Below are 27,672 nucleotides of genomic sequence, written 5' to 3' on the forward strand. Positions count from 1 at the left end.
TCATCTTTTTGTCCTCTGGTGTCCTTGACCCCATCTTCTGCTAGTCCCTGCAAGATGTGATGATCCCGTGGGAGTAACATGGTGCCATCCTTACTTACACTACAGAAGTACTGGCAGCAGTAGGGTGGAAGAGTGAATCCATCACCTGGCTCCACAGCAAGAAGGGAGGCACCCAGGGACAGGCAGAGAGAGACAGCTGCAGGATAGCTGGGGAGGGACTGTTTAGAAGGGCTGTGTAGTGACAGAACGAGGGATAAGGGTTTGAAACTAGAAAAGGGTAGATTTAGGTTAGACATCAGGAGGAAGTTCTGCACAATGATGGTAGTGAAATACTGGAACAGGTTGCCCAGGGATGTGGAATATTCAAGGTCAAACATGGTGGGGCCCTGAGCAACCTGATCTGGTTGGAGGTGTCCCTGCTTATTGCCAGGGGGTTGGACAAGATGAAGTCTGTGTGTCCCTTTCAACTCGACACATTCTGTGGTGAAACCCTGACTGAGTGTTGTGGAGGCACCCACAAAGCAGACAGAAACAGTGACCCAAAATATGGATTTATTTCCACCAAATTTATTCAGCATTCTTCCCAACACAGTCAAGTGACAGACTGGGATGTCAGTTGGGAATACACCGTGATACAACCAGCTGAGCTCCAGCCCTAGGCTTTCAGGAATATTCTTTCAAGGAACATGAACCAAAATGTGCTCATTCTCACTCATAAGGGGGAAACATTCCACCAAAGGGTACCCAAAATACTCCCTAAAGGGAGGCTGAGGACTCACTCAATCCACAAAAGTATCCTTACATCCCATTCCAAGGGGAGAAGATCTGACTGCCAAGCTGCTTCCTGTGTGGAGACCAACTCCAAATGTCCCTGTAGTGGGATTCTGTTGATCCCCTCATTTGAGGGTGCACTCTGTCAGTTCTAATTAGTTGGAGGGCCAAGCTCACAGAACCACACCAAAGCAGGGTAAGAGCCTGGGCCCGGAAGCACCAAGTAATGTCCAAAAGGCACCAAGCTGATCTTAACTGGCTTCTAGCGAGCCTCCAACAAGCCTCGTCCCTCTGTCAGGTGCCCGTCAGGCTTTTGTGTCTGTCAGGGCAATTGTACCTGCCATGCTGAGCTCATGTTCCCAGCTGTTGGAGCTGGGGGTTCTGCTTTAATCCCCATGCAGGACCCCTCCTGTGAGGGTTGGCATCTGGAGCTGGTCCCTTCCTGGGCCTCTCCATTCCCTGAGCTGTGCCTAGATCTGAGCATCTCTTTGGAATGTGAAATTGAAGGCAGAGAGAGGAGAAGGGACCCTCCTGGGAAGGGGCGACAACAGCTTATGCCCACCTGCTTCACCCCATCACTGAACAGGCACAGCATGGCACATCGTTGCCTCCTGCCCCAGGGGCTGTGAGCCTGCCCAGGGGGTAGGGTAAACACTGCCCCCCCGAAATCACCTCCCCTTTGGGACTGCGCAGGCAGGACAGAGTGCCCCAGAGATATACAAGCCAGATGTCCCCAGCTTCCAGGGGCAAGGAGAGAACGATAGACCCCAGGGCTGTCCAAGGCAGGCCCCCGGCGCAGGATGGGCTGGGCAGGTTCTCCCCTTTCGGGGCGATGTGTGTAGGACGGAGCCACACACGCTTTCCCGGACAATGCGAATGTGGCAGGTCTCGCCAAGGAGACCCCTCCTCGCCGTGCACAAGGGCAGCACAGCCCCTCCGCGGCCGCACACACCGAACTTGGCCTCGCCAAGCCTGTCGGGCGCTGCCCGCCCCTCGGCGCGGCGGGGGCGGGGGCGGTTGCCCGGCGGCTCTGTTACGCGGCGGCGGAGGCAGAGGGGTGAGGGGGGGGGGGTGTGTGACGTCAGGAGCTGTCCCCGGTGCTGGAACAAGATGGCCGCCCGCTAGCCACAGGGGCGGCGTCGGGAGCGGCGCCGAGCCCCCTCCGCGCCCTCTCCGCGGCCCCCGCGCCAGCCCCACCACTGGGACCATGTCGCTTCTCTGCGTCGGAGGTATCGGGACAAAGGGGAGCATGTCGCGGGGAGGAGGAGGCGGGCCGTCCCCGGGAGTCCCGTTGGCTGCCGCGGGCAGGTCCCGCTGCCCGGTACCGACAGAGATCCCTTCGAGGGGGCAGCAGGACGCTGGGGTCCGGCGCAGGCTGCGAGGGGGTTGTGGGAACGGCTTCATTCACAAAATAACGGCGCCCGGATTTATGAATGAACCGGCGGGGGCGCGCGCGACGCCGGGCCATGGAGTGGGGGTGGGGAAGCGAGAGGGTGCGTGGGCGCTGCCTGCCCCCACCAGGGTCACCTCTGCCGTGGGCAGCGCCAGTGAGGGCGGTCCCCTTGCAGCTCCCATCCCAGCCTCACTCATCTGACCCTCTCCACCTCCAGGCGCCTTGAATCCTCCTTCTTTCCGCTCTCCCCCTCCCCCGTCTTTGCCCACTCGCCCCTCAAACGTAGACCTGCAACAACCCCCACCCGTTCACCCTCTCATCTCTCCCCAGATACCTCCCCAAGCACCCGTACAGACCCCTGCTCTGCACGTCTGTCCTCAAGCAGCCCCACCATGCAGACACAAGCCCCTGCCTTCCCAAACGTCCCCACCCTAAGCATCCCCAGACGCCCCTCAATGCCCCACATCTATCTCCAAGCCCCTCAGTATCCATGCTCCAAACTCCTCACTCCAAAGACCCTCCCTGCTCCCAGATATCAGCTGTCCCCAGGCATCTCCCACATTCCCACCCTCCCGAACCAACCCTATATATCTCCAAATCCCCCTATCTTCCCCCCTCCCCAACTCCTAAACACCTCCCCCCCCCCCCCCCCCATGACCCTGCACGTGCAGTCCCACCTCGGGCATGATGATGCTGGGGGAGTTGTGGGCAGCTATGGGGATCAGGGCAGGAGGATGGTGGTCTGATGATGGTGGGGTCCCAGTTAGGGGTGCTGGTCACCCCATACTGGAAGGACTGTGCAGATAGGGGATCCTTGCACTCTGAGCTTGCACATCTTGAGCTTTCCCAGCTCGGTGCACAGATGCATCCTGCAGTCACTCTGGATTGTGTGCTCAGATGAGGGGGTGAGAAGTCTGGGGGGAGGGGGGGCCCTTTTCCCCCTTTCCAGGTCCTGTGCACCATGAGGGGGAGGCACTGGTGAGTCCCAGGGTGGCAGGATGAAGGTGGCAGAGTGGCATCTGGGAACACAGTGAAGCACAGGGTTCTGAGATTCCCCTACCAGAGTCCCCTCCCCAGGGGAAATCAAGAGGACAATGGGAGCTTTCCTTCTTCCACCGCATCCTTGTCCCTTAGGTACTGTCACAGCCGCCCCTCCCGTGGCAGTGCAGTGAGAAGCTCCCTGGAAAGCCAGGAGCTGTGCTAAAGCTGGCATGCCCTGGGCAGCAGCAGGTCCCAGTTCGGGGTCTGCTCCTCTGGCAGGGGGAGGTTGGCATCTTTGCTCCCGTTTAAGGGGCTGTCACACACCGTGACACCTCCAGTGAAGCCGAGGGTGGATGGAGAGGAACAGCCCCCTGAGGGTGGATGGTGAGAAACAGCTCCCGGCAGGTTCAGGCTTCCCCCACCTCCCAGCTGCTGCTCACTGGAGGCTGCTGTTTCTGTCATCCTATTTTTAGGGTCCCGGGGTGGAGGTGCCACCCCACAGCCTCCCCCAGTCTTCCCTTATCTCTCTCAGGGGGCTAAGGCCATGCACAACGCCTGAGGGCTTCATGCTGGGAGGCAGGGGCTGAGGCCATGCACAGCCTCTGAGGGCTTCATGCTGGGGGGATGCACCTCAGTGATGGGCACTGAAGTGGCCCTGGGGTGAGTGGGGATAGGGATGCATGTCTGGGAGGGGGGTGTCTGAAGTGGTGAGGGAGACAGACAGATGGACAGGTGGGTGGATGGACATCTGGAGGAACAAGTGGATAGATGAATGGTCAGATGGATGGTGGGGTGGGGAGATGTGAGCAGGCAGACAGAGGATGGCTGGATAAGAGGATGGGTGGGTAAGAGGGTTGGTGGGTAAGTGGATGGGTGGATGGATGGATGGATGGATGGATGGTGGAGGGAGGGTGTGGATGGAGAGACAGGTGGATGGTCAAAGAGACAGAATGGATGGTCAAAGGATGGATGGACAGAGACATGGTGGATGGACAGACAGGTGGATGGATGGACAGACAGGGATAGGTGAATGAATGGACAGCTGGCTGGCTGGCTGGCTGGAGAGATAGGTATATGCATGTACAACAGAGGGATGGACAGACAGACAGACCTGTGGTGGGATGCCAACAGCCCAGCCTGATTTTCACACTGTTGCCATTCTGACCCCTGCCAGCTGCCTCTTGCACAGTTTCCCCAATGAGGCACTGAACAAAGTGCCTCAGGTCTTTCAACCGCCTGCTCCCGTGGGGTCCTGCTGTCCCCAACTCATTGTCTGAAGGATCACAGAGAACTTAACCCGAGGGTGGTGCCCTAGGACCCACTGTCCCTGTGCCATCTTTAAGGACCTGTTGGTGGGTGGGAGGGTGGCACAGCCCAGTCCGGGCCATTGGCTGCAGATGGTGGCAGCAGGACTTCTCCTCAGCGGTATCTGACAGCCAGAAGAGCCACGTGTTCCCTGGGTGATTGTTTGTTCCTGTCAGCTTGTGTATTTTTGGAGTGTTCCTTCCCCTTCCCCTGCTCTCCTGTCTCAGAGGCAGAGGCTGGTAGAGAGCAGTCAGCACTGATGGCTGCACCTAGGTCTGAGGCAAGGGTGAGCTCCTATGCTGAGGGTCCCTCTGCAGCTCTGAGCACACACCACAGGCAGGTCCTGGTACCAAATAATGTATTAGAGCAGAATAATAAAAAGCCCAATATATTATAGACTGTGTAATAGAAATCAATAGAATGTATATATATTATATTATATTATATTATATTATATTATATTATATTATATTATATTATATTATATTATATTATATTATATTATATTATATTATATTATATTATATTATATTATATTATATTATATTATATTATATTAAAAATACAAGCAGTCTAATATTGTAATGCACAGTGATGCCAGCTGTCCTCACCCAACTGCTCGAGCTCCTAGATCTGCCACCCCAGGGGATCTTCAGGATCCCAGAGCCTTGTACATGGCCTTGAACCAGACCCCCCCATCCCTGAGTGAAGCCCCAGTACCCAGAGTTCAGTGATTCCCTGGGAGAATGGCTGCCAGTGATGGGGCAGTGATCTTCCTTTAGGCAATGAGTCACCCAGTGTGTGGCCTTCTTGGCACAGGACAGGTGGCTAAGCCAAAGGATCCAGTTATCTTCTGAAGGATGTGCTGAAGCTGAGCCAATGATTTCCTTACATCCCCCAGACGCACCCTGGGGACCGGCAGGGGCTGCTCATGCTGTCTCCTCTGAACCTTGCCAGGCACGTGGAGCTGGTAGCAGCCCCATGGCCCCTGCAGTGCTGGCAGTGGGTAATAAGTGGCTGACAAGTGGCATGTCTCTGAAATCAAATTACCTCTGGCATCACCAGGGCTATTTTCATCCCTCCTCAGTCACGTTGGTCCTTTCTCTTCTGGCACCCGACCTATTCTCTGGATGCTGTGTCATTTCTTCCCTGCCTGTTCCCTTCCTGGGAGCCCTGAGGACACTGCTTGCCCCTGCCACCTCTTGGCTTTAGCAGTGCTGGTGCTTAGCTCTTCCCAGCTGCCTGTTTGCCTCCCCATTGTGGACGAAACTTGTGTACCAACCCCGCCGTGCTTTCCCACTTGCAGCACTGTTGTAAAGCTGAGGATCCAGGGTTTTGCTGGGAGGATGTGAGTATTGAGGAGGTTTTGAAGGCCTAGGAGTCACAGGAGAAGCTGATTTTGTGCCGAGCTGAGGATTTGATGACATTTGGGGATATTTAGGCAAGAAGCTTCTGGGCATAAGAGCATCCTGATGGCTGGGATCCCTGCAGCTCCCTGCACTGGGGCATTTGTTCCCATAGTGCTGAGCAGGATCCAGCCCAGATGCAGCCACTGTCCTGCCACATGCAATCAGCCCCCTGGGAGGAGTCTCCAATGGGGAGGATGGGAACCAGTCCTTGGTGTCCACAGGAGGGGGACAGGGCTGGGGTGCAGTGGGGGACACTTTGGGGCTCTCAGATACACAACACTTTAGGGTATACCTCCACTACCCCAAGGGCTGTGGTCAGGTGGGAAGGGTTGCAGCTTCCCTACCCCCCATCTTTCCTGGACGAAATCTGGGTCAGTGGTTAGAGCCTTAACCCTGGTGTTGCTGGGCTGGTGGCCCTCTTGGGGACTGGAGCTGGAGGAGGGTTCTCACAGTACCTCCCACCCTGGTCCTTTCACAGCAGCACATATATGATAGCATCCCAAATGGATCTGAAAACAGAAGTGATGAGAGAAAGTGGGGGAAGGGAGGCTGGGCATTTGGGATTGCAGTCAGATGTTTCAGGTTGTCCCAGAGGGGCAGTTTTTTTGGGGGGGCCTTTGTTGCTCTCTGGTGCCCTGCTCCAGCTCATGCCTGATCCCCCTCCCTAGTGCCTAGCACTGGGGTCTCCTGATTTACACCACCAGCAGGAGGGATCTCACCACCTTTCCCCATCTTGCAGCTGGGAATGGTGGAGGTGGGGGGGGCATCCAGGTCTGGGGTCCTCCCATCTCTTTGACAGCCTGGTGGGAGTCCCTAGCCCTGCATGAGTCTTCCAGGCTGAACCTCTTCCCTCCCTCTCTGTCCCTGCAGTTAAAAAGGCCAAGTTCGACGGGCCCCAAGGTAAGCAACCCCCACACCTGCCTGCCCACCTTGGGGTGTGGGGCTGGGGCTTGGGGCTTGGCTTTTGGGCTGATTGGATGTGGCAGGATCAGAAGAAGGGCTGGGGGATGGCGAGGGGATGCCAGGCCCAGCCTCAGAAATGGGGGTGCCATGGACAGGATTGAGGGGCTCAGAGCTAGCCTGGACAAGTTGTATTAGAGCACTGAGGGCATTGTAGGGGGACTCCATGGGAGGGTGACAGTGCAGGGTGCCTAGGGGGGTGGATGCATAGATGGGCTGGGGGATGCACTGGGGGCCACTTGCCTGTGCTTTTGCTCCCACAGAGAAGTTTAACACCTACGTGACACTGAAGGTGCAAAATGTCAAGAGCACAACCATTGCAGTGCGGGGCAACCTGCCCTCCTGGGAACAGGACTTTATGTTGTGAGTGACCAGGGGTCACCATTGGTTCTCCCACCCCTGCTGCTCCCTCCTACCTCCACTGCTAGTGTTCTGCCTGCTCCCAGTCTTGGCAGGCTTACCTGAGACCTGGGACCAAGGAGACAGGCAGAGGCTGGGGGGGGGGGGTGCTGCTGGGGTGACCTGATGCCTTTATGCACTTCCCAGTGAAATCAACCGGCTTGACCTGGGCCTCACGGTGGAGGTGTGGAACAAGGGGCTGATCTGGGACACCATGGTGGGGACAGTGTGGATCCCCCTCCGGACCATCCGGCAGTCCAATGAGGTAGGGAGCGAGGCATGTGCATCCCCATGCCAGAGCCTAAAAGACATGTAGTCAACCCCTGGCTGTCCTTGGAGAGGGCCCTGCTTGGAGCACCCTTGTGTGCATGGGGTTGTGGTACTTGAGAGGGGGTGTCTGTGGCAGCTCTCTTCACCCCCATTTCTGCCCTGCAGGAAGGCCCTGGAGAATGGCTCACACTTGACTCCCAGGTTATCATGACTGACAATGAGATTTCAGGCACCAAGGATCCCACTTTCCACCGAATCCTCCTTGACACACGCTTTGAGCTACCACTGGGTGGGTATCATCCCTGGGCCCTCAGGCCCGGGGTTCATCCTTCCTTGCTCCTAGCCCCAGGGATGCTCATGGGCCTTGGGGGTGAGCATGGGCGTCTGATGCTGTAGCCCCAAAAGCTGGGGGCTGTTTTGGGGTGGGGTATCTGTGCACCAGTAGTGGTCTTTGCTCTTGCAGATATCCCTGAGGAGGAGGCCAGGTACTGGGCCAAGAAGCTGGAGCAGCTCAATGCCATGCGGGACCAGGATGATGTAAGTCAGGGCATAACCAGGCCAAGCGTGAGGGTCAGGGAGCATGAGTGCTGTGAGCAAGCAGCCCTCACTGTCCTGTCTCTTCCCAGTATGCCTTCCAGGAGGAGCAGGAAAAGCCTCTGCCTGTTCACAGCTCCCAGTGCTGTAAGTGCTGCCCTGTTCCTGCCCTGGTGTGGGACCCTCCACTGCCCTGTCCCTCCAGCTCCCCACACCGTGGGGTCCATGCTTGCCTTGGGGCACTGGACCCTAACCCAAGTGGGGCTCAGCCTCACCCCACACCCTATCTCAGTCCTTGTTCCCATCCTCCCTTCTGTGTCTGCTGGTGTTTCTTTGCTGTCTCCTTTCCCTGCAGTGTTTGAGCCCTCCTGTGGGGCTGAGTTCTAGGGGAAAAGGGTGTGGGTGAGCATGGCAATGAGGCTGGTAAGGACAGTCCTCTGGTGAGCCTGGGCAAAGGGCAGCAAAGCTGATGAGGGGCCTGCTTGGTGGAGGCACTGGCAGAGAGATCTGGGGGAGCTGGGGTGGCAGCTTGGTTTGTCCCAACCTGTGCTTCAGTTTACCCTCCTGTAATCATGCAAAGGCCATGCACAGCCCAGCACTATCCCAAGCCAGTTCAGTAACTCTGTGCCCAGCCCCAGGCCCTGTTGCCTGTGAAATTCAGTGCTACTGTGCCAAGCCATAGCACTGTCCCCAGCCTGGGTTGATATCACCATGCCCAGCCTCAGGCACTGTTCATAGCCTGTTTTGCTATCATCATCCCAAGGCCTGGGCACTGTCCCCAGTGAACTTCAATGCCACCTTGCCCATGCTGTTTCCTCCCAGCCAGCTCCTGCAGCTGCCCTAGACCTGTCTCCATACTTATTGTCTCTGCCTTTTTTTTTTTTTTGTTTTTAGGCAACTGGAACTATTTTGGCTGGGGAGAACAGCAGAGTGAGTATCCTGTCCCCTCCTCCCTTTCTGCTTGGTGGTCCCCAATGCATCCCCCTTTCCTGTGCCATAGCTTAGCCTGGGGCTGCTCAGAGGTCCTGTGGCTTCATGCTGTGGATCTGTGCTGGGTGAGAATGGAAGCACTGAGCACTCTGTGCTGTGCAGGGCTGTCCTCATAGGCTGGCCCTGTGAGGCTCTGTGCTCTCGGCGTGCCCTGGTGGCAATGAGAAGGTTTGGCTTTGCCTCCTCTTGTCCCTTTTTGTACATATTATTTTCCCCTTCCCCCTGCCCATTTTTGCTCTAAACCCCTTTCTGCAGAGGGGAACCTGCACATCTTGCCCCCCACCCCTTCCTGAGTCCATCTCCCCAGCATGGTCCCATGGCTGTGGCAACACAGTGGTGGCAGTAGCGGGACTGTGCTGGGCACAGGGCAACAGCTGTGGGGCTCTCCCGCTCACTGCAGCCCCTTGCAGATGATGACCCTGACAGCACAGTGGATGACCGAGACAGTGATTACCGCAGCGAGACCAGCAACAGCATCCCACCCCCCTACTACACCACCTCCCAGCCCAATGCCTCTGTCCACCAGTACCCCATGAGGCACCAGCAGCAGAGCTCCCGTGACTCCTACACTGACTCCATGCAGAGCTATGAGATGGACTACTCAGACCAGCGTCCCATCAGGTAACATTGGCATAGCCAGCTCAGCCTTGGGACCTGCTCTCTCAATCTGCCCCCACAGGTGGCAGAGGCCAGCGAGTTCCTGGGGTGATGTCAGGGAGGGTGCTCACAGGGCAATGAGTGACAGAGGCAAGGATGTTGAGGTGAGGAAGATGGTGCTGATGCTGGCCCCAAGCCCTGCCTTCTAATTGAAAGAATTTCAAGTTCTTTTGGGTCACTACTCTTCTCTGTCCTTCCTGGGCTTTGGGAACCCCAAGCCCCATCTGTGCTTGCTGGGAGCTGAGCTTGTGGGATGTGGCCTGGCTGAGGGTGCAGAGGTGGCTGCAGGCAGAGCTGCTGGCAGGAATGCCTGCCTGGCATATCATCACCTTAGCCACAGCACTGCCCAGTTCCTTGCCAGCATCCAGCCCAAGGTGCCAGCCCCAACCACTAGGACAGAAGCTTCCTGCTGGCATCCTGACAGCAGCAGGGGATGCCAGGGCATGGTGGGTGGCAGCGGTGTGGTGTCTGGTACCTCGCTGATGATCTTCCTCTCCTCCCTGGCAGACGCTATGGTAGCGTTGACTCTGCCGCTCACGGGCGCAGTGATGCTGAGTCCGCTTCCGAGTCGAGCAGGCGGTCCAGCCGCCAGCCTTCCCTTGAGAGCAGGCGGTCCCTAGACCTATCTGATAGGTGGGTGGCTGCAGCACTGTGTGCTGTGGGTGGCTGCAGCACTGTGTGCTGTGGACGGCTACAGCGCTGTGTGCCATGGATGGCTGCAGCGCTGTGTGCTGTGGGTGGCTGCAGTGTGTGCTGTGGGTGGCTGCAGCGCTGTGTGCTGTGGGTGGCTGCAGCGTGGTGTGCCGTGGGTGGCTGCAGCACTGTGTACCGTGGGTGGCTGCAGTGCTGTGTGCCTGCAGTGCTGTGTGTTGTGGATGGCTGCAGTGCTGTGTGCTGTGGGTGGTTGTAGCGCTGTGTGCTGTGGGTGGCTGCAGCACTGTGTGCTGTGGGTCGCTGCAGCGCTGTGTGCCATGGGTGGCTGCAGTGCTGTCTGCTGTGTGCTGTCGCAGTGTGCTGTAGTTGGTCCTTGCAGCCGTGGTGAGGCCAACACCAGTCCCAGCAGGGGTGGTCTTGTGCTGCCACAGGGTCTCCCTCTCCCCACCCCAGGCTGCTTCGCAGAGGAGCAGTGTTGACATGCTCTAGGTCTCTCTTGGCCTGGCGGTGTCCCTTCTTGCTGCTGTGTCCCAGTTCATGGGAGTGATACCCTAACACCCTGGTCCTGCTCACTGGCACAGTGACTGACTGGCAACACTGCTGCCTTTTCACTGTCATGCCAGTAGGTATGGGACCTGGGGTCTTGGGGACTCAAATGCCGCTCTCCATTTTTGGTCACCTCACAGGAAACACCTTGCTTGGGCAAAAGCCTCATGCAGTGATTGGGACCCTCATGGTGTGCAAAGGGCCCTTCTCTCGACTCTGGCCACAATCAGGCTGGAGAGGTGAGAGGTTTCCAGACATAAGCCATGACTCCTGCACCCCTGTTCCCTGACTCCCCAGGGTACCTGGATGATGCTAGTATGCTTTCCTGCTGGGACCAGCCTGGGTATTCCCCAGCATCTTCCTTCCTGTGGTGTCTCCTGGCTCTCCACTCCCTGGCTCAGCTACTCTTGGCCCAGGACTCTGCCAATCCTGTCCCATCACCTTGTCCCCTTCACCCTTGCCCACTCCTGAGCCCTAGCTGCCAGTGCTGGAGACATGGTGTAGGCCTCTTCCTAGGCATGTCGCTGTCCTGTCTGCATGTTTGCTTATGTGAGCCTCTCTCCATGGAGCTCTGCAGATGCCCTGTCTGCAGCAGCCTCCTGAGCTGCAGGGAGTCCCTCTGCATTGCTGCTCCCCCAGGAGCAGGTGGCTGTGAGAGGGGGGTGCTGGAAGGCCTCGGGCCAATGGGAAAGATGGGGTGGTGGGAAGGGGTCTGGCTGGGCAGGAGGAGTGGAGAGGGAACTTCTTGGGTAGGGATCATGTGGTTAAGGGGAGTGATGGTGTTGATGGAGGGAATACCCAGAAGGTCTACAGGAATAGTGAGGTGTCAGAGTAAGAGACTGAGTGATGGATCTCAGGATTTGGGGCAGGATGGTTTGGGGGAAGCAGGAGTCACAACCTGTCTGGGGGTGTTGCTTGGCTGCGCTGTGTCTCTATCCCTGGCAGGGATGAGCTGAGGGAACAGATATCATCGCCTACTTCCCCACGCTCAGCCCAGTTCAGAAGGTCAGGCCCTTGAGAGTGCCCCAGCCTGTGGGGCTGTTCCCAGCCCATGGAGCCTCCTAAGTCTCTGCATTCAGCTCCCAGGACAAGGAGCCCGAGCCTGGTGCTCACCAAGGGCTCTGCCTCTGGGGGATCTGCACTGTTGTCTCACCTCAAGCTCTTGCTGGGATGCATGGGGCAGGCCGGGCTATGGACCCATGGAAGCCCTGTCCTTGTACCCTTGTCCCCACAGCCCCACAGGAAGCAGCCGCTATGCCTCGTCAGTGGAGCTGAGCCAGGGGAGCTCCCAGCTGAGTGAGGACTTTGAAAACGAGAGCCTGCGGGACTCGGAGATGGATGAGCGGGATGGAGACTCCTACCACTCCTGCCACAGCTCCGTCAGCTACCGCAAGGACTCGCCCCACTGGGAGGAGGAGGAGGAAGATGACCTCTATTTAGAGGAGGGGGAAGAGGAAGAGGAAGAAGAGGAGGAGGAGGAGGAGGAGGAGGAGGAAGAGTTCAATGAGGACTACAGTGAGAATGAAGAAGGCTACCCCAAGGAGGAGGACCTGCAGGATCAGGGCACCTACAAAACCGCTGAGCATGATGCCTACCCCTCACCACAAAAACCTCCTGGGCAGCAGCAGCAGCAACCACAACAGCAGCAGCAGCAACCCCAGCAACCCCAGCAACCCCAGATGGTCCCACAGATGAAGCTGCAGCAACAGGAGAAGGAGGAGAGGAAGGAGGAGAAGGATATCTCTGTCCCTCAGGAACCCCCAGAGACTCTCCAGGCCCAGCAGGAGTCAAATGACGTTCCCCTTGAAGAAGCAGCCCACGAGCCTGAGCCCTTGAAACTGGCTGAGAGGTAGGAGGGAGAGTTGATCTGTTCCTGGGATTGCTCTGTGCTTGATGACACTGAGGATGCTTTGAGGGTGGCCTGAGGCTGGTGCTGTGCTGCAGTGTCAAGGGGCAGCACCAGAGACCTTCTGCAGTGCCTGGAGCCTTTCCAGGTGCTTCAAGCATCGAAGCTGGGGAAGCCACCCAGGCAAAGACCAGCCCTCTTGGGTGCACTGCCTGGACCCAGCAGAGCTCAATGCATTTAAAATCCTGTCAGGGCTACTGTGGTGCAGGATTATTACCTGGGACAAACCTGGAAATGGGGGAGGTGAGGGCTTGGGGCTGAGATTCCTCTTCTCTGGCTCCCTGCATAGAGGATGTACCGTGGAGCTGATCACAGTCAGAAGACCTGCTTCACAGGAGTCAGTCCTCTCCCTAGGCCAGTGCTAAAAGATCATCAGTGGCCTCCTGTGCTCTACAGATGAATTAGTTGTTTGCCAGGTCCCTGCTGCAGCATGTGACTAATTTATACTGAGGGAATAATTTCTGCAAGGGTGATCTGAAGGAGGCCTACAGGATAGCTGGAGAGGGACTTGTTTCAAAGGCATGCTGTGATAGGATGAGGGGCAATGGCTTCAGACTGCAGGAAGTTAGATTTAGATTAAACACTAGGCTGAAATTCTTCCCCATGAGGGTTGTGAGGCACTGGAACAGGCCCAGAGAAGTTGTGGAGGTTTCAACCATGGAAGTGTTGCCTTGAGTAACCTGATCTAGTGGGAGATGTCCCTGCCCATGTCAGGGGGTTGGAACTAGATGATCTTTAAGGTCCCTTCCAACCCAAACTATTCTGTGATTCTGTGTATTGGTTTCTGCCTTTAATTATTGAACACGTTCATTTTAGCATGGTTTGGTAAGTATCACTGCTCTCCTCACTGCAGAGGAGAAGCATGAGAGGTGTTTTTCAGTCTTTTATTTATTTTAAATTGTAGACCAGAGCTGGGGACTCTCTACTTTTAAGGAAGGCAAAATGATCTTTTTCAGAAAAAATACACATTTAGACCCAAGGGCTAATCAGAGTCCTGACAAAGGTCTGCCTGCAGTGTCTGTTCTCTGGGGAAGAGGCTGGACACCAGGGACAGTGGATTTGTGCTAGGGACCACAGCTTAGCACAGGCAAGGCTGCAGAGGGCCTGTTTGGACAGGTTCATCTCTTGAGCTCCCTTTGGCCTCATTCCAGCCTGATTCTGGGATCCATTTCCAGTGTCATGTCACATCAGGCTCTCCAGGAGGATGAGATGTTTGGGGGGTTTATTTTCTTGTCTTCCATGTCTTGATTTTGCAAGAAAGGAGAAAAAAATCCACACCAGTCAGCATGCTCAGCCTGGCAGGTCCTCCTGGGCTTGGAGCCACTAAGGAGTTGGGAGCTTTTAACTCTGGAAAGTGGAAAGCGGGCAGAATGTCCTGCTGAGGAGATGAGGAGCAAAGGATGTTGATTCCACATGTTTGTGTCATTGGCAGTTCTCTGGCCTTTTGCTCCTGGAGGGATCCCTCTATGTCACTTGGGTGCCCAGGGCAGAGAGACTGGGCTGCCCTTTCCCTGATGGCTCCTCCTCGTCGCTCTGCTTTAACTGTGCTGCCCTTTGCAGTGGGACTTGCTACCTTTGTAGAGCCCACCCTGGTAGCAAGAGAGGGGTTTTGCCATGGCCACACTGCCTCAAGGCCCATCAGGATCCCTAAACTGCAGCCTTAGTCCTGCCTGGGATGTGAGGGCTGACTCCTTCCTCCCTGATGCTGTGCTGGGAGGTGAGCAAGGTGTGTGTCCTTGCAGGGAGCAAGCAGAGGTGGAGGTGCAGGACCCCAAAGAACGAGCCAAAGCCAACTGGCTGAGAGCCTTCAACAAAGTCTGCATGCAGCTGCAGGAGGTGAGCACCCCCGTGGCTGCCCGCTGCCAAGTTCCAGAGCTGGCCGCATGATAAGTTGGGATTGTGTACTCTTCCTGCCACTGGGCATTTTCTAGACACATCCGCTCCCTGATCCCAAGGACATCCCACACCCTGAGGACAGTGGGGACCTGGGGGCCTCTAATAATAGTGGCACTTCAACTCTATTCACACCAAGTGGGACCCTCATGAGTGGCAGGGAGTGCTGAGGACCTTCCCTTGGTGTGTGCTGGATGTGGTGTGCTTGTGCCAGCCTCTCCACCCTCTCCTCTGTATTGAGTTGACGATTTTTTGTTCTGTTTTTAGACTCCATCCTCCATCTTTTCATTTTGTTTTGACTCTGGATTCACCCCCATGGGGCTTTGGTCCCCGTCCCCACCGCTTCTCTTTTCAGTTGTCCACCACCATGGCCCTTGCACCCGTGCCTTCCCTTCCTGCAGGGAAGGGGTGTAGCCTGCCTGCAGGTAAGCATGTCCAACCCAATGACCCAGCAACCTGTGTGCCCCCATAGTGTGTGGGGTGTGTGTCGTGCAGGGATTTCCCCACAAGGGAGCTACCATTGGCTCTTCCTTCCCTTTTCTCCCAAAACAATGTCCCCTGCACAGGAAGTGGCATTGTGGGACAGTCCCTGCACACACCCCACGCCTGGTGTGCTCTGGCTTTTCCCTGCAATCCTCTCCAGCTGTCTGTGAGTCTGTGTGGACCTGCTGAGCCTTTCCAAAGATGCTTTTCCAGTCCCCCACTTTCACACACTGCAGCCATCTCCACTGCTTTGGCAACCCAAGCCCCTCTGCTGAAGTGTGCCCACTGCTTGCCTAGTTCAGCCTCTTGAAGGTGTTTCATTCCCAGTGCAAGCCCTTTGCTGAGAAGTGCCCCCTCCTTTTAGAACCTGCTCTTCTCTGCCCACACTCTAAACCCTTTCCATGCCTCCTCAGTGATGCAGGCACTGGCTGGGCACTCAGCTACCAGCAGCACTGAGCCCTGGGGAGGCAGCTGAGCTGAGGGCTCAGGACTGTACCTGTGACAGTGGCCCCATGTCTTGCAGGCCCGTGGGGAAGGCGATGGAGAAGCTAAATCCCTGTGGTTCAAAGGCGGGTGAGTATGTGGGGGAACTGGTACCTTCTGGCTTTCAGGGCTCATGGGCTGATCTTCCCTCCTCTTTAGGATGTGATTACTGAATTCATGGGGGGCTGGCATGGGGAAACATTGCCCAGTAATGGGCATGCAAGGAGCCAGATTTTTTGGCTGAATGCTGGTCACTTGGTGCTTTTGGAAGAGCCAGCAGAAGTGCCATCACTCCATGTCCACTTGTTGAGGGGGAGAACAGGGAGGTGAGTACGTTGGGATGGGACCAAGCTGGGGTGGTAGTTTCCACTTCTCCCCTGCCATCTAGGACTTGAGTGGTGCCATGGGGAACCCCTGAACCTCTCACCTGGGTGGCCTGTGAGTCTTACTCCCATCTCACCCTCACAGGCTGCCCTGCTGCTGACCCAGGGAGAACCTGGCAGGTTTCCTTGAGGAGCCACCAGATCATACAGGGGTTTTCTTGTAGCCAGGGTTGGAGGCTGCAAGGCAACATTTCTGCCTGAGCTGTGCTGATTTGGTTTCTCTTGAAGGAGAAGGGCTCAGTGCTCACCTCTGATGTCTCAGAAGGAAGCTCCAGCTCTCCTACTCTGTGCTGCAGAGCCAAATGGGCTATTTTTTTCTCCTGTGTTTTGCTGTGGCACCACTGAAGCAAAACATCTTCACCTGGGGAATATCAGCTTTCTGCCAGAATCCCCCTCCCCCCCAATTTTTAGTTCAGGGATCTCTTACCCCAGCTGGGGACGAGGTGGAATGGGGGTTCTGTGGGTGCATCCTAGGCCACCTGGGATTTAATCGCTGAGTCCTGAGTGAACACCAGGCAGAAGCAGAGAGCCTCTGGCTGGCTCAGCCTGGCTGTGCCTGCTGACTCTCATCTCTCTTGCAGGCCTGGAGGTGGGCTGATCATTATAGACAGCATGCCGGATATTCGCAAGCGAAAGCCCATCCCCCTAGTTAGCGATTTGGTGAGGCTCCTCCTAGTGCATCACTCAGCTCCTGGCCTCGCTTCTGCTGTGCCTTGCTGGACTCTGCCAACGCTTGCTGGGCGGCTGTGCCCTGCTCCCCACCTGCCTCTAACATGGCTTGTGTTTTGTGTTTTCTGTTTTCTTTCCTCTGGCCTGGCTTGGCTGTCCAGAGGGGCGGCAGTAAGGTTTCTGCGCTGCATTAACAGCATGCCTGACATTAAGCCTGGACGCAAATCTCTCCCTCTAGTCAGCGATCTGGTGAGCGTGATCTGAAAGGTTAAAGAGAGAGCACCCTTGGGTGCTGCTGGCCAGCACTGCCCAGCCTCCTCCAGACCCACTGGTAGGGTGTGGGGGTGTCCCAGGCTGTTTGGGGTCTCTTGGCCCTGGCCCTCACAGCAGGGAGCTGTGAGGACAGCACATCTGGGCTCTTCCTACCCTAGGGTGCTTTTCCCGGGCCCTGTCTGTACACCAAGCATCAGCTCAAGGCTTCCCTGAGCTGTGTCTGATTTCCCATCTTTTTACCAGTGTGTGTCCCTGGTTGCTTCCTGTCCCACCTGCCATAGGCTCCCCACAGCTTGTACCATGCTGGTGCTAGGCAGATGAACCCATGTGCCAGAGGAGGAGTGGTGCTGGCTTTTCTGAGATGCACAGCCCCCACTATGCTCTTGTTGCCACCACTGTCACACTGCACCACTACAGCCTCATGCTGGGGTCCCATCCAGCCTCTGGGTGGAAGTACACAGGGCCAGTCTGCTGTCACCCCCTGGTGACAACAAACAGTAATTTTGGAATCCAGACACCCTTTGTACCAGAATTAGGCCCCCTTCACCTCCTTCTCCCTTACTTTGCACCTCACCACCTCCTCTTTGTGCCCTCCCCAGGGTACCTCTGTCCTGTCCTCAACTTGCCTGCTCTCTCCCTTCCTGCTGCCCCTGCTCCCCCCCACTGCTGTCCTCCACCCCCCAGCCCACTTGGGCAACCACTGATGCTTCTGCATTGTGCTGTGTTGCTGTTGGGGTTTTGGGGTGTTGGGTTGTGGATGGTGATGGGGTGGGCTGAGTGGAGGAGCTGGGCAGGGATGATGTTTTCCCTGCTGGGATTTGGTAGTCTGGAGTCAGCCTGTGGCTTGGGGTGGGAAACCCCCTAGAGATTGGCCCAGCACTGGGTGAGGGGTTGGTGTTGCCCCGATTCCCATTCGTTCCAGAGGGAAGGGGCCAGGACTTGGTCTGCTGGAGCTGACCTGCACTAACAGCCTTTTGTTTCCCCTTCACTGACCCTGGCTGCCTGCAGGCAATGGTAAGTGCCTCTCACCCTTGTCTCCCTGGGTTCTCAAGACATGTTGAGAGGCTCTGCCCTGTTGGGGCTGAACTGGGAATGCCATGGCCTGCTAAATTCCTTCCAGTCTGTTGTAGTTTGGATTGGACCACCCCAAAGAGTAAATTTGCCACACTTAGTCAGAATTTGGAAGTAAAATGAAATTATATTCACAAAAGTAGACCAAATATAAAAGTATAAAAGGCAAGAAACATATGCAAAATTTATTTACATATATTTACAGTTTAACAACAACACAACACTCCCTTGTACAAATAATGCATTTCTCTCTCTTTTCCCCCCTGTACAGACCCACACCCATGTGGACATAAAAGTCCAGAGGGCTGTGTATAGCTATGTTACTTCTATCCTACGCTGTACCTTACCAAACCCAAAAAGAAATCAGGCAGCCAAGCAAGCAAGGTCAAAGGCAGAGACAGAGAAGCAAGAATCCAGGCAAGGGAGGGCCCAGAGAGAGAGAAAACAAGCTTGTGCTGCAAAATATAAGAAATTCTGCAGACCAATTGGATGAGATAAACTTATCTTTCATTGTTCTGTCCAGACCCTAGACTCGAATCTTCTGGAAAACCTTATTTACAATTAAGCATAGCCCTAAAACTGTAACACAGTCCCATGGTGCAGCAGGGTGGCACTGCAGCAATGGCATCACAGGGAGCTGGGCAGTCCCCACTGCCTGCCCATGCAGTCAGCACCCACTCTTCCCTGAGGGCAGGGTCTATCCCTGGTGTTTTACAGCTACTGTGACTCTTAAGAAGTGCAGGAGGAACACTCCATGCCTTGCTGGATCTCAGAACTATGTTTCTTTCCCACAGTCCCTGGTTCAGTCCAGAAAAGCAGGAATCACGTCTGCACTGGCCTCAAGCACCTTGAACAACGAGGAGCTGGTAGGTGCTGGGGCAGTGTGGGGTGTGGGCAATCATGGTGGGAGGGATAAACCACAGCCAACTGAACCAGCAGTGAAGATGTGGGGTCTGTGCCACACCAGCATCCTCCTCTGGTGATGCCAAAGCAGCCAAGATGCTTATGGCTGCATCTGTGAATGAGGTGTCTGCACCCTCTCAGCTGCTGTATAGGAAAGCCTGAACTTTCTTCCTGTTGTCTTCTGTCCTTGCACAGAAAAACCATGTTTACAAGAAGACCCTGCAAGCCTTAGTGTACCCCATCTCCTGCACAACACCCCACAACTTCGAGGTGTGGACAGCCACCACCCCTACCTATTGCTATGAGTGTGAGGGCCTGCTGTGGGGCATTGCCCGGCAGGGCATGCGTTGTGCCGAGTGTGGTGTCAAGTGTCACGAGAAGTGCCAGGACCTGCTCAATGCGGACTGCCTGCAGAGTAAGGAACCGTTGCCTGCAACTTCATCCCTTCTCATTTGGGAGGGGGAGGAAGGAGAGGCCCCAGGGAGAGAAGTACTTTTGCCTTGTGCATGGGGGAAGTGGTGAGCAGGGCAGCTCTGTCCTTGGCAGGATGTACAGCCTTCCAGGTTTGAATTCATTCATCCATGGTGGGCATGTGAAGCTCTTGGCTCTCTGCTGGATGATACTTGCTCCTCCTGCCTCTGTCTCACCTGTGTTTGTCCTCTCCCAGGGGCAGCAGAGAAGAGCTCCAAGCATGGAGCAGAGGACCGGACGCAGAATATCATCATGGTGCTCAAGGACCGCATGAAGATCCGGGAGCGCAACAAACCAGAGATATTTGAGCTGATCCAGGAGGTGTTTGGGGTCACCAAGACCACACACACGCAGCAGATGAAGGCAGTGAAGCAGAGTGTCCTGGATGGCACCTCCAAATGGTCAGCCAAGATCAGCATCACGGGTAGGTTCTGGTTGTGCCTGGTTCTGGCACCATGTGCTGTGGGAGGTATCATGTGGCTGCCCTCTTGCACAAGGATGCTGTGTGCTCCAAGCCCCTCCTGCCCCTCATTCTGCAAAATAGCTTCAGACCCTGGGGCTCTGTCAGCATACAAGGTGCCTGCTGTGGGGATCTTGGTGTGACTGTGGCACTGACTTCTCTCTTTGCCTGTTTTTTCTCTTTGCTGTGTGTGCCACCCATGTGCCTCATGTGAATGGACGTGCATGCTGTACTGTGCCATGCTGTGCTGCAGTTGTTTGTGCCCAGGGCCTGCAAGCAAAGGATAAGACGGGTTCCAGTGACCCATATGTCACTGTCCAGGTTGGAAAGACAAAAAAAAGGACTAAAACTATCTACGGCAATCTCAACCCGGTCTGGGAGGAGAATTTCCATTTGTAAGTTCACCCCTGCTCTCTCTGTCCCCGCTCTAGGCTACACTGGTCTTGATGGGCTGTGCTAGCTGTCAGCATATTGCTGCATGGTGGTGGAGGTCTTGTCCTGCCCCATCTGAGGGTGGACAGGGGGCTGCTGGGAGTGCTGGTTTTGTGCCGTAGAGGATTTGGCTTCCATCTATGGGAGCTGATCCAAGCTGTAGCAGAACCCTGCCAAGCCCACCAGGGAGAATTGGTGCCCTCGCATCTCCTCTCTTCCCCATTTCCTGCCTGTTGCTGGGGTGATTCCCCTTGTTTAGGGAAACAGGCTGGGGAGAGCCTGGAAAGATTTCCCTGCTCATCTTGGGGCTTGCCTCTTCTCACCTCCCCAGCGAGTGCCATAATTCCTCTGACCGCATCAAAGTCCGTGTCTGGGATGAAGACGATGACATCAAGTCCCGCGTCAAGCAGCGCTTCAAGAGGGAGTCTGATGACTTCCTGGGCCAGACAATCATTGAGGTCCGGACCCTGAGTGGGGAGATGGACGTCTGGTACAACCTCGGTAACTGGCTGCCCTGCCACAGCCCTGAGCTCCCAGGAGTTTGGGCTGCCAGCCTTGGCCTGAGGGCTCTTTCAGCACCTTAGTGCTGTGAAAAAATATTCAATAGTGAAAGCCATGGGGATAGAGTGTTTTCCCAGGGTCATTCTCAAAACCCTGTGCTCAGGAGGTCTGGAGCCCTGGCCCTTTGTAGAGTGGAAACCGAGGCATGGAGAGGCCACATCTCTGTAGCCTGTGGAGATCTGGCCAAATTCTTCTCTGCAATGCCTTGGTTGCATTGTACTCTGGCCTGACTGCACTTGCTGCTGGGCATCCCCTTGGCCCCAGCCCCCAAGAGCCCCTCTGTGCTGGAGCTGGCTGCCCATCTTTGGGGCTAGGAATGAGCAGAGTAGCTCTGGGGAAAGACTCACATCTTATTCCCCTCCCTGTATCCCTACAGACAAGAGGACAGACAAGTCGGCTGTGTCAGGAGCCATCCGGCTACACATCAGCGTGGAGATCAAAGGCGAGGAGAAGGTGGCTCCCTACCATGTGCAGTACACCTGCCTGCATGAGGTGAGCACCTCAAGTAGGCACAGGGGGCATAGCCCCCACCCCAGCAATGCTACTATGCCACTGCACTGGCTCTGGGGACCTGATGGGACTCCTCTGTGCCTCCAGAACCTTTTCCATTTTGTGACGGATTTGCAAAACGGTGGGGTGGTGAAGATCCCTGATGCCAAGGGAGACGATGCCTGGAAGGTCTACTTTGATGAGACAGCCCAGGAGATTGTGGATGAGTTTGCAATGCGCTATGGGGTGGAGTCCATCTACCAGGCCATGACGTGAGTTCCTTGCACTCTACCCTGCTCAAAGAGGTTGAACTGGGGACAGCTTGGGCACAGTTGGGACAGTGAGGGGACATAGCAAGGGAAAATGGGGACACCTTGGGGCAGTGGGTCAGAGAGGAGATGCTGGAGACAGCAAGGGGACAGTAGGAACAGAGAGGGGACATGGTGAGGGGACAGCAAGGGGACAGTGGGGAGAGCAAGGGGACAGTGGGGACAGACAGAGGACAGTGAGGGGACACTGGTGGATGAGTTTGCAGTTTGCCAGGGGGTGGAGTCCATCTACCAGGCCATGACTTGAATTCCTTGCCCTCCACCCTGCTCAAAGAGTCTGCAGCGGTCCTGGGTTGGGGAGGTCACTGTCAGCATATTCCTCTTCTGCCTCTATTTGCATCCACCTGCCTGCCACTGGCGCAGACCTGCTTCCCTGGCACACCCCAACCCTGTGCACCCCTCCCTCCCCTTCTCTGTGCCCTAGCCCTGTGCCCCTTCCTGTGGGCAGTCCCTGCTGTGGCCCCGTGCTCACCATCCCCCTCTCTCTGCAGGCACTTTGCCTGCCTTTCCTCCAAGTACATGTGTCCAGGGGTGCCAGCCGTGATGAGCACCCTGCTGGCCAACATCAATGCCTATTATGCCCACACCACGGCTTCCACCAACGTCTCAGCCTCTGACCGCTTTGCTGCTTCCAATTTCGGGGTAAGTCCGATGGTGCGTAAACCTTCCTTCCTTCTTCTCTCTTCTCTTGGGAGGGGGTGGGGGGCTCAGGATGCAAAACAGGGCAGTGCAAAACACCCTGCTCCCACCTGCAGCCAGGCAGCAGAGGTGGTTAGCTTCTGCTTGCCCAGAAATTATTCCTACTCCCAATTTTCAGGAAGGAAAAGAGCCACCACCTTCCTGGGAGAGGGTCTAAATGTACCCCCTGAGTTCCTATGGTAAAACTGTGACTGGAGTCCAAGTGGGCTGGGATGCTGAGTGGCAGGAGGGGAAGAGCAAAATCACAACCAGGTGGCAAGAAGCTATCCTTGCAGCTCACCAGGAGTTTTGCACAGCCCTGTGCACTTTGGGCACACCCTGGCACCACTGCAAACTTGCCTGTTTTTTCAGCACCCATGGGTGCCTGCTGGGTCTCTTGTGTGCTACAAGTGGGGTGAGTTTGTGCTGAGGCTGGGTGTGCCCTTGGGGACATGGGCAAGGAGGGGCTGAGCTCTCCCCCTGTGTCATCCCAGAGGCAGCAGGTAGTTGCTCTGGGTGCACATGGGTCAAGCCAGGGTCTGGGTCAGATGAAGTGTTGGGTAGCCAGGGATGCAGCCAGGGCCACACACAGTTTGGAGCAGCAGCTGCTTTGGCTCACCTCCCAGTGCCTGTTGCAGGGGTAGCAGAGAAGCGAGAAGAGCCTGCAGGGTATGCAGGAGGAAGCCGCACGCACGGAAGAACAAAGCACTTCTTGTCTGATGTGGAGGGTGTTAAAAACTTGTTTCTTTCTCTTTTTTTAGAGAGCCTAAGGTTGGGTCCTAAAGTGCCCAGCCATGTCGCTTTAACCCCGGGTACCGGTGGTGTCCAGTTTTAAAGCTCTACAGCGCTGTTGGGGACGCGCGGTCTCGGCTCAGGGCCTGTCAAGGGCGCCCAAGGTTTGCGGTTGCCAGTGCAGGCTGCGGGCTTGGCCGAGCCACGGCCAGGCAGGCACGGAACTCGCTGCCCTGTCCTGTCCCCTTGTCCTCCTGCCCAGGACTTGGGGAGCTGCTCTGGGCTCTGCAGAGCCCTGTGGGCAGCCCTGACCCGGTATAGTCAGTGCTGTGGGGGGAACTTAAGGCTTTTGTGGGAGGCTACACATCAGTGGGGTTGTGCAAATCACCCTTGGCAGCAGTGCAAAGTGAAATGCCTCCTGGTAGCATTTTGTGACAGAGTGGTTCACACATCACAGAATCACAGAATGTTAGGGGTTGGAAGTGACCTCTGGAGATCATTGAATCCAATCCCCCTGCCAGAGCAGGATCACCTGGAGCAGATCACACAGGAACACATCCAGGCAGGTCTTGAATCTCTCCAGAGAAGGAGACTCCACAACATCTCTGGGCAGCCTGCTCCAGGGCACCAGCACCCTCACAGTGAAAAAGTCTCTCCTGATGTTCAAGTGGAATCTCCTCTGCTCCTGCTTGCACCCACTGCCCCTTGTCCTATCACTGGACAATTGAGGTTGCTTTGCCCTCAGCTCTGACACCCAATCTGTAGTCTAGCATAGGATTTGCCCTGTGCTCTCTGGGCAGGAGCTGGGCTGACCTAAGTTAAAGCCACTCAGCTTCAATGGAGACTCTCCACCTGGAGCAGTTCCCTGCCCACATCCCATGATGCAGCCTGGTTGGGTGAGTGAGGAGCCCATGAAGGTGTCCAGCTCTTGGGGTCATCTTAGCCTTGTCTCGAGGCAGCTCAACCCTGATGGTGGGTGAACACTGCGAGAGCCCAGTTGCTCTTTTTTCTGCCTTTTTCCCCTCAGCAATTGGAAAGCTTTAATCCAGGGACATGTAGCTGAGGAGCACAACCCTGCACACTCCCAGCTCCTGCCCCAACCCCATGCTCAAAGATGTTCAAGTGGGCAGGGCAGGCAGAACAGCCCATTGCCCCTCTGGCACCAGCCACCAGTGAGAGCAAAGGGGATGCACAGTATTGATTCTCAATCCTGTACCATGCCCAACAAGGCCACGAGTGCCCCAGGAGCCATTGATGGCTGCCAGTGAGCCCTGGCCTTCAGTGAGGACCTGCAATTTGCCACAGTCATCCCATGCCCACCTGCAGGGCTCTGATGAAGAAAGGAGGAAATGAAGGAAAGCAGAAAGAAGAGGGATGAGCCAGGGGCGGCATGGGCTAGGCTGGAGGCAGACAGAGCCAGGGGCAGCAGGGAGGGGGGTGGTCCCTGCAGCCTTTCTGTTGTTTACCTGGCTCTGGGGCATTTCTCCACAGAAGGAGAGGTTCGTCAAACTCCTTGACCAGCTGCACAACTCACTGCGCATCGACCTCTCCATGTACCGGGTAAGGTGGCTGCTGTGCCTCAGCCTCCTCCCCGTCTGAAACAACAAGTGGCTGTTTTCTGCCTCTGAGAGAATTTTGTGTGCAACTCTGCTCTTTTTTCCCCCTTTGGCAGAACAACTTCCCTGCCAGTAGTCCTGAACGGCTGCAGGATCTCAAGTCCACAGTTGATTTGCTGACCAGCATCACCTTCTTTCGGATGAAGGTATTGCTGGGGCTTCACTTGCCCATGCCGCTAGTGGGGAGCCTGACCCTTGCTGGTACCAGTTCTTTGTAAGGTTGGAGTTTTGCTGGCTCCTGGGTGGCTGCAGGGCTGTGACTCTGTCTCTAACACTGCTCCCCTGCTGCCCATCCAGGTCCAGGAGCTGCAGAGCCCCCCACGGGCGAGCCAGGTGGTGAAGGACTGTGTGAAGGCCTGCCTCAACTCCACCTACGAATATATCTTCAACAACTGCCACGAGCTGTACAGTCGAGAGTACCAGACAGACCCGGTGCGTGAGGCAGGGGCAGATGGGATGCACTGGCGTGTCAGGTGTTGCAGGGGGACCTTGTTGCCACCCACTAACCTTCACCATCCCCTGCCCTCCTGCTCTGTCTCCAGAGCACTCAGCACCATGCAGAATGTGCCCCACACCTTGGGCAGTGTTCGAGCCCGAGTGCTGTAGGGTTGAGACTGGGACCAGACAAGAAGGGACTGCATGGGCGCCTCTTTCCTGCCTCTTTGTTAGCCCCATCACAAAATTGAGCACTGTGAGCAGGCTAACCAGCGCCTCTGCTGTGTCCCCATCACTCCAGACTAAGAAAGCCGAGGTGCCCCCAGAGGAGCAGGGCCCCAGCATCAAAAACCTGGACTTCTGGTCTAAGCTCATCACCCTGATAGTCTCCATTATTGAGGAAGACAAGAACTCCTACACACCCTGCCTGAACCAGTGAGTAGGTGCTGAGAAAGGGGACCCTGCTTTGCACCCGGGGGAATACCAATGCAGTGGCTGTAGTGGTTTTAGTCCTTTGGAAGTGAGTTGTAACCTACAGATGGGGAAAATTGAGGCAGGGGAGAGGTATGGGGGATCTGTCTCCACATGGAGGACTGGTCCACTATGCTGCTCCAGTATGCTGAGATCATCTCCACTTTCCCCTCGCCCTAGGTTTCCCCAGGAACTAAATGTGGGGAAGATCAGTGCCGAGGTGATGTGGAACCTTTTTGCTCAGGATATGAAGTATGCAATGGAGGGTGAGTGCCCCAAGCCAGGCTGGGGAACCAGGCAGGAGCCACACTATGCTCTCACCTCACCTGTCCCCTGGCCAAACCCATTTCACCCCCTCACCAACACAACACCTGGCATAAATCCCACCCAAGAAGCTTTTCAATCTTCACCCCATTTCCCTGGCATCCCGGGAGCTGCCCTTCGAGCAGCTTCCCTGCAGGACTGGGGCTCGAGGCAAAGCCTGGACACACTCCCCTTGTGCAGAGCACGACAAGCACCGCCTGTGCAAGAGCGCGGACTACATGAACCTGCACTTCAAGGTGAAGTGGCTCTACAATGAGTACGTCACCGAGCTGCCTGCCTTCAAGAGCCGCGTGCCTGAGTACCCCGCGTGAGTGCAGCCCTTGGTGGGTGGGGGGCAGTGCTTGTGCCCCAGGGGCTGGCTGGCCTCATTGGGGATGGGCCTCTCTTCCAGATGGTTTGAGCCCTTCGTCATCCAGTGGCTGGATGAGAATGAAGAGGTGTCCCGGGATTTCCTGCATGGAGCGCTGGAGCGGGACAAGAAGGATGGGGTATGCACAGGACTGTTGGTACAGGAACTGCAGCTGGGGATTGGGCAAGGGGCTTGTCTCTTGATGCCCAGGGTGTTCCCATCAAAATCAGCATCCTGCTGACACTGCCTCTCACTCCTCCAGTTCCAGCAGACATCGGAGCACGCACTCTTCTCTTGCTCTGTGGTGGATGTGTTCTCCCAGCTCAACCAGAGCTTCGAGATCATCAAGAAACTCGAGTGCCCTGACCCCCAGATTGTTGGGCATTACATGAGGAGATTTGCCAAGGTGAGCAGCTACCAGGGTGGGGGCTGCTGGGCCAGCAGCACCATTTGGACTCTTTACTCAGCACTGGCCCAGGGCTCCTGCACTCTCTGTCACGTTCTGTCCAGCTGCAGGCAGTGACATTAGGGCACAGATTGCACCACCTCTAACATGTTCAAGCAAACATGCCACAGCCCCTGTGGCTCCCCCAACTATGATAGCAGAGTAGATTAGCTCAATAATGAGATAATTGGTCAATTAATCTAGGTCAGTTAAATGCCACTGGCTCGTTGCATCATGGGAGTTTTGTGCTGCCTTGATGGCTGATGCTCTCAGAGCTGTGAGGGTGATGGAGCTGCTTACTGAAACCAAGTGTGCTGGATCTGGCTTCCAGTGGCTGTGCTCGTGTAGCTCCTCACACATCTGTGGGGCCAGAGGGTCTAGGAGCCCCAGATCTTACCCAGGCATTGGCTTGTTTCACTGCTATGGGACTCATGGTGGTCTTCTCTCTCTGCTTTATTGCTGTCTGGGTGTCTTTGCTGCTGCCATCATTTGGCTGCAGACCATCAGCAATGTGCTGCTCCAGTATGCTGAGATCATCTCCAAGGATTTCGCCTCATACTGCTCCAAGGAGAAGGAGAAAGTGGTGATGTATCTTCCTTCTGCTTGCCACCTGCCTGGTGCTGCCAGGTAGAATTGTTCCCACATGGTGACCCAGCCGTTCACCTCAGCTCCAAGGCTGGTTCCCGTGAGGAAGGTTCTGTCCTCATTTCTGTCCAGTGGCAGTTTCTGAAACGCTGCCAGGCAGGGCTCTCTGGCATGACTGTTCTCATGTCCAAGAGTACAGGGTGGGAGGGACCTGGGGCAGTAGAGAGCTGTTCTGGCTACTTTTGTTGGTGCTGATGCCACTCTCCATCCTTTCCCCTCAGCCCTGCATCCTGATGAACAACATCCAGCAGCTCCGTGTCCAGCTTGAGAAGATGTTTGAAGCCATGGGTGGTAAGGAGGTG

At 56.0% G+C, this 27,672-nt stretch overlaps 1 protein-coding gene across 1 annotated transcript in view; it reads left to right on the forward strand.

The window, feature by feature from the left end:
• The first annotated feature begins 1,978 nt into the window (after positions 1–1,978).
• Positions 1,979–27,672, forward strand: part of UNC13A (unc-13 homolog A) — a 36,054-nt gene continuing 10,360 nt past the window's right edge. The window contains exons 1-32 of the mRNA XM_054396348.1: positions 1,979–2,000; positions 6,730–6,759; positions 7,083–7,182; positions 7,366–7,483; positions 7,654–7,777; positions 7,952–8,025; positions 8,115–8,169; positions 8,917–8,952; positions 9,423–9,633; positions 10,177–10,302; positions 12,104–12,718; positions 14,518–14,611; positions 15,675–15,724; positions 16,848–16,941; positions 18,825–18,896; positions 19,129–19,348; positions 19,601–19,828; positions 20,118–20,259; positions 20,628–20,797; positions 21,234–21,349; positions 21,455–21,618; positions 22,167–22,329; positions 24,577–24,645; positions 24,758–24,847; positions 24,999–25,133; positions 25,438–25,571; positions 25,788–25,873; positions 26,112–26,238; positions 26,323–26,419; positions 26,543–26,686; positions 27,225–27,308; positions 27,592–27,669. Of these exons, the coding sequence (XP_054252323.1) occupies positions 1,979–2,000; positions 6,730–6,759; positions 7,083–7,182; positions 7,366–7,483; positions 7,654–7,777; positions 7,952–8,025; positions 8,115–8,169; positions 8,917–8,952; positions 9,423–9,633; positions 10,177–10,302; positions 12,104–12,718; positions 14,518–14,611; positions 15,675–15,724; positions 16,848–16,941; positions 18,825–18,896; positions 19,129–19,348; positions 19,601–19,828; positions 20,118–20,259; positions 20,628–20,797; positions 21,234–21,349; positions 21,455–21,618; positions 22,167–22,329; positions 24,577–24,645; positions 24,758–24,847; positions 24,999–25,133; positions 25,438–25,571; positions 25,788–25,873; positions 26,112–26,238; positions 26,323–26,419; positions 26,543–26,686; positions 27,225–27,308; positions 27,592–27,669 (4,068 nt within the window). The remainder of the gene's footprint in view (positions 2,001–6,729; positions 6,760–7,082; positions 7,183–7,365; positions 7,484–7,653; positions 7,778–7,951; positions 8,026–8,114; positions 8,170–8,916; positions 8,953–9,422; positions 9,634–10,176; positions 10,303–12,103; positions 12,719–14,517; positions 14,612–15,674; positions 15,725–16,847; positions 16,942–18,824; positions 18,897–19,128; positions 19,349–19,600; positions 19,829–20,117; positions 20,260–20,627; positions 20,798–21,233; positions 21,350–21,454; positions 21,619–22,166; positions 22,330–24,576; positions 24,646–24,757; positions 24,848–24,998; positions 25,134–25,437; positions 25,572–25,787; positions 25,874–26,111; positions 26,239–26,322; positions 26,420–26,542; positions 26,687–27,224; positions 27,309–27,591; positions 27,670–27,672) is intronic.

Source organism: Indicator indicator, chromosome 36 (genome assembly GCF_027791375.1).
Source record: "Indicator indicator isolate 239-I01 chromosome 36, UM_Iind_1.1, whole genome shotgun sequence".
Classification (NCBI taxonomy): Eukaryota; Metazoa; Chordata; class Aves; order Piciformes; family Indicatoridae; genus Indicator; species Indicator indicator.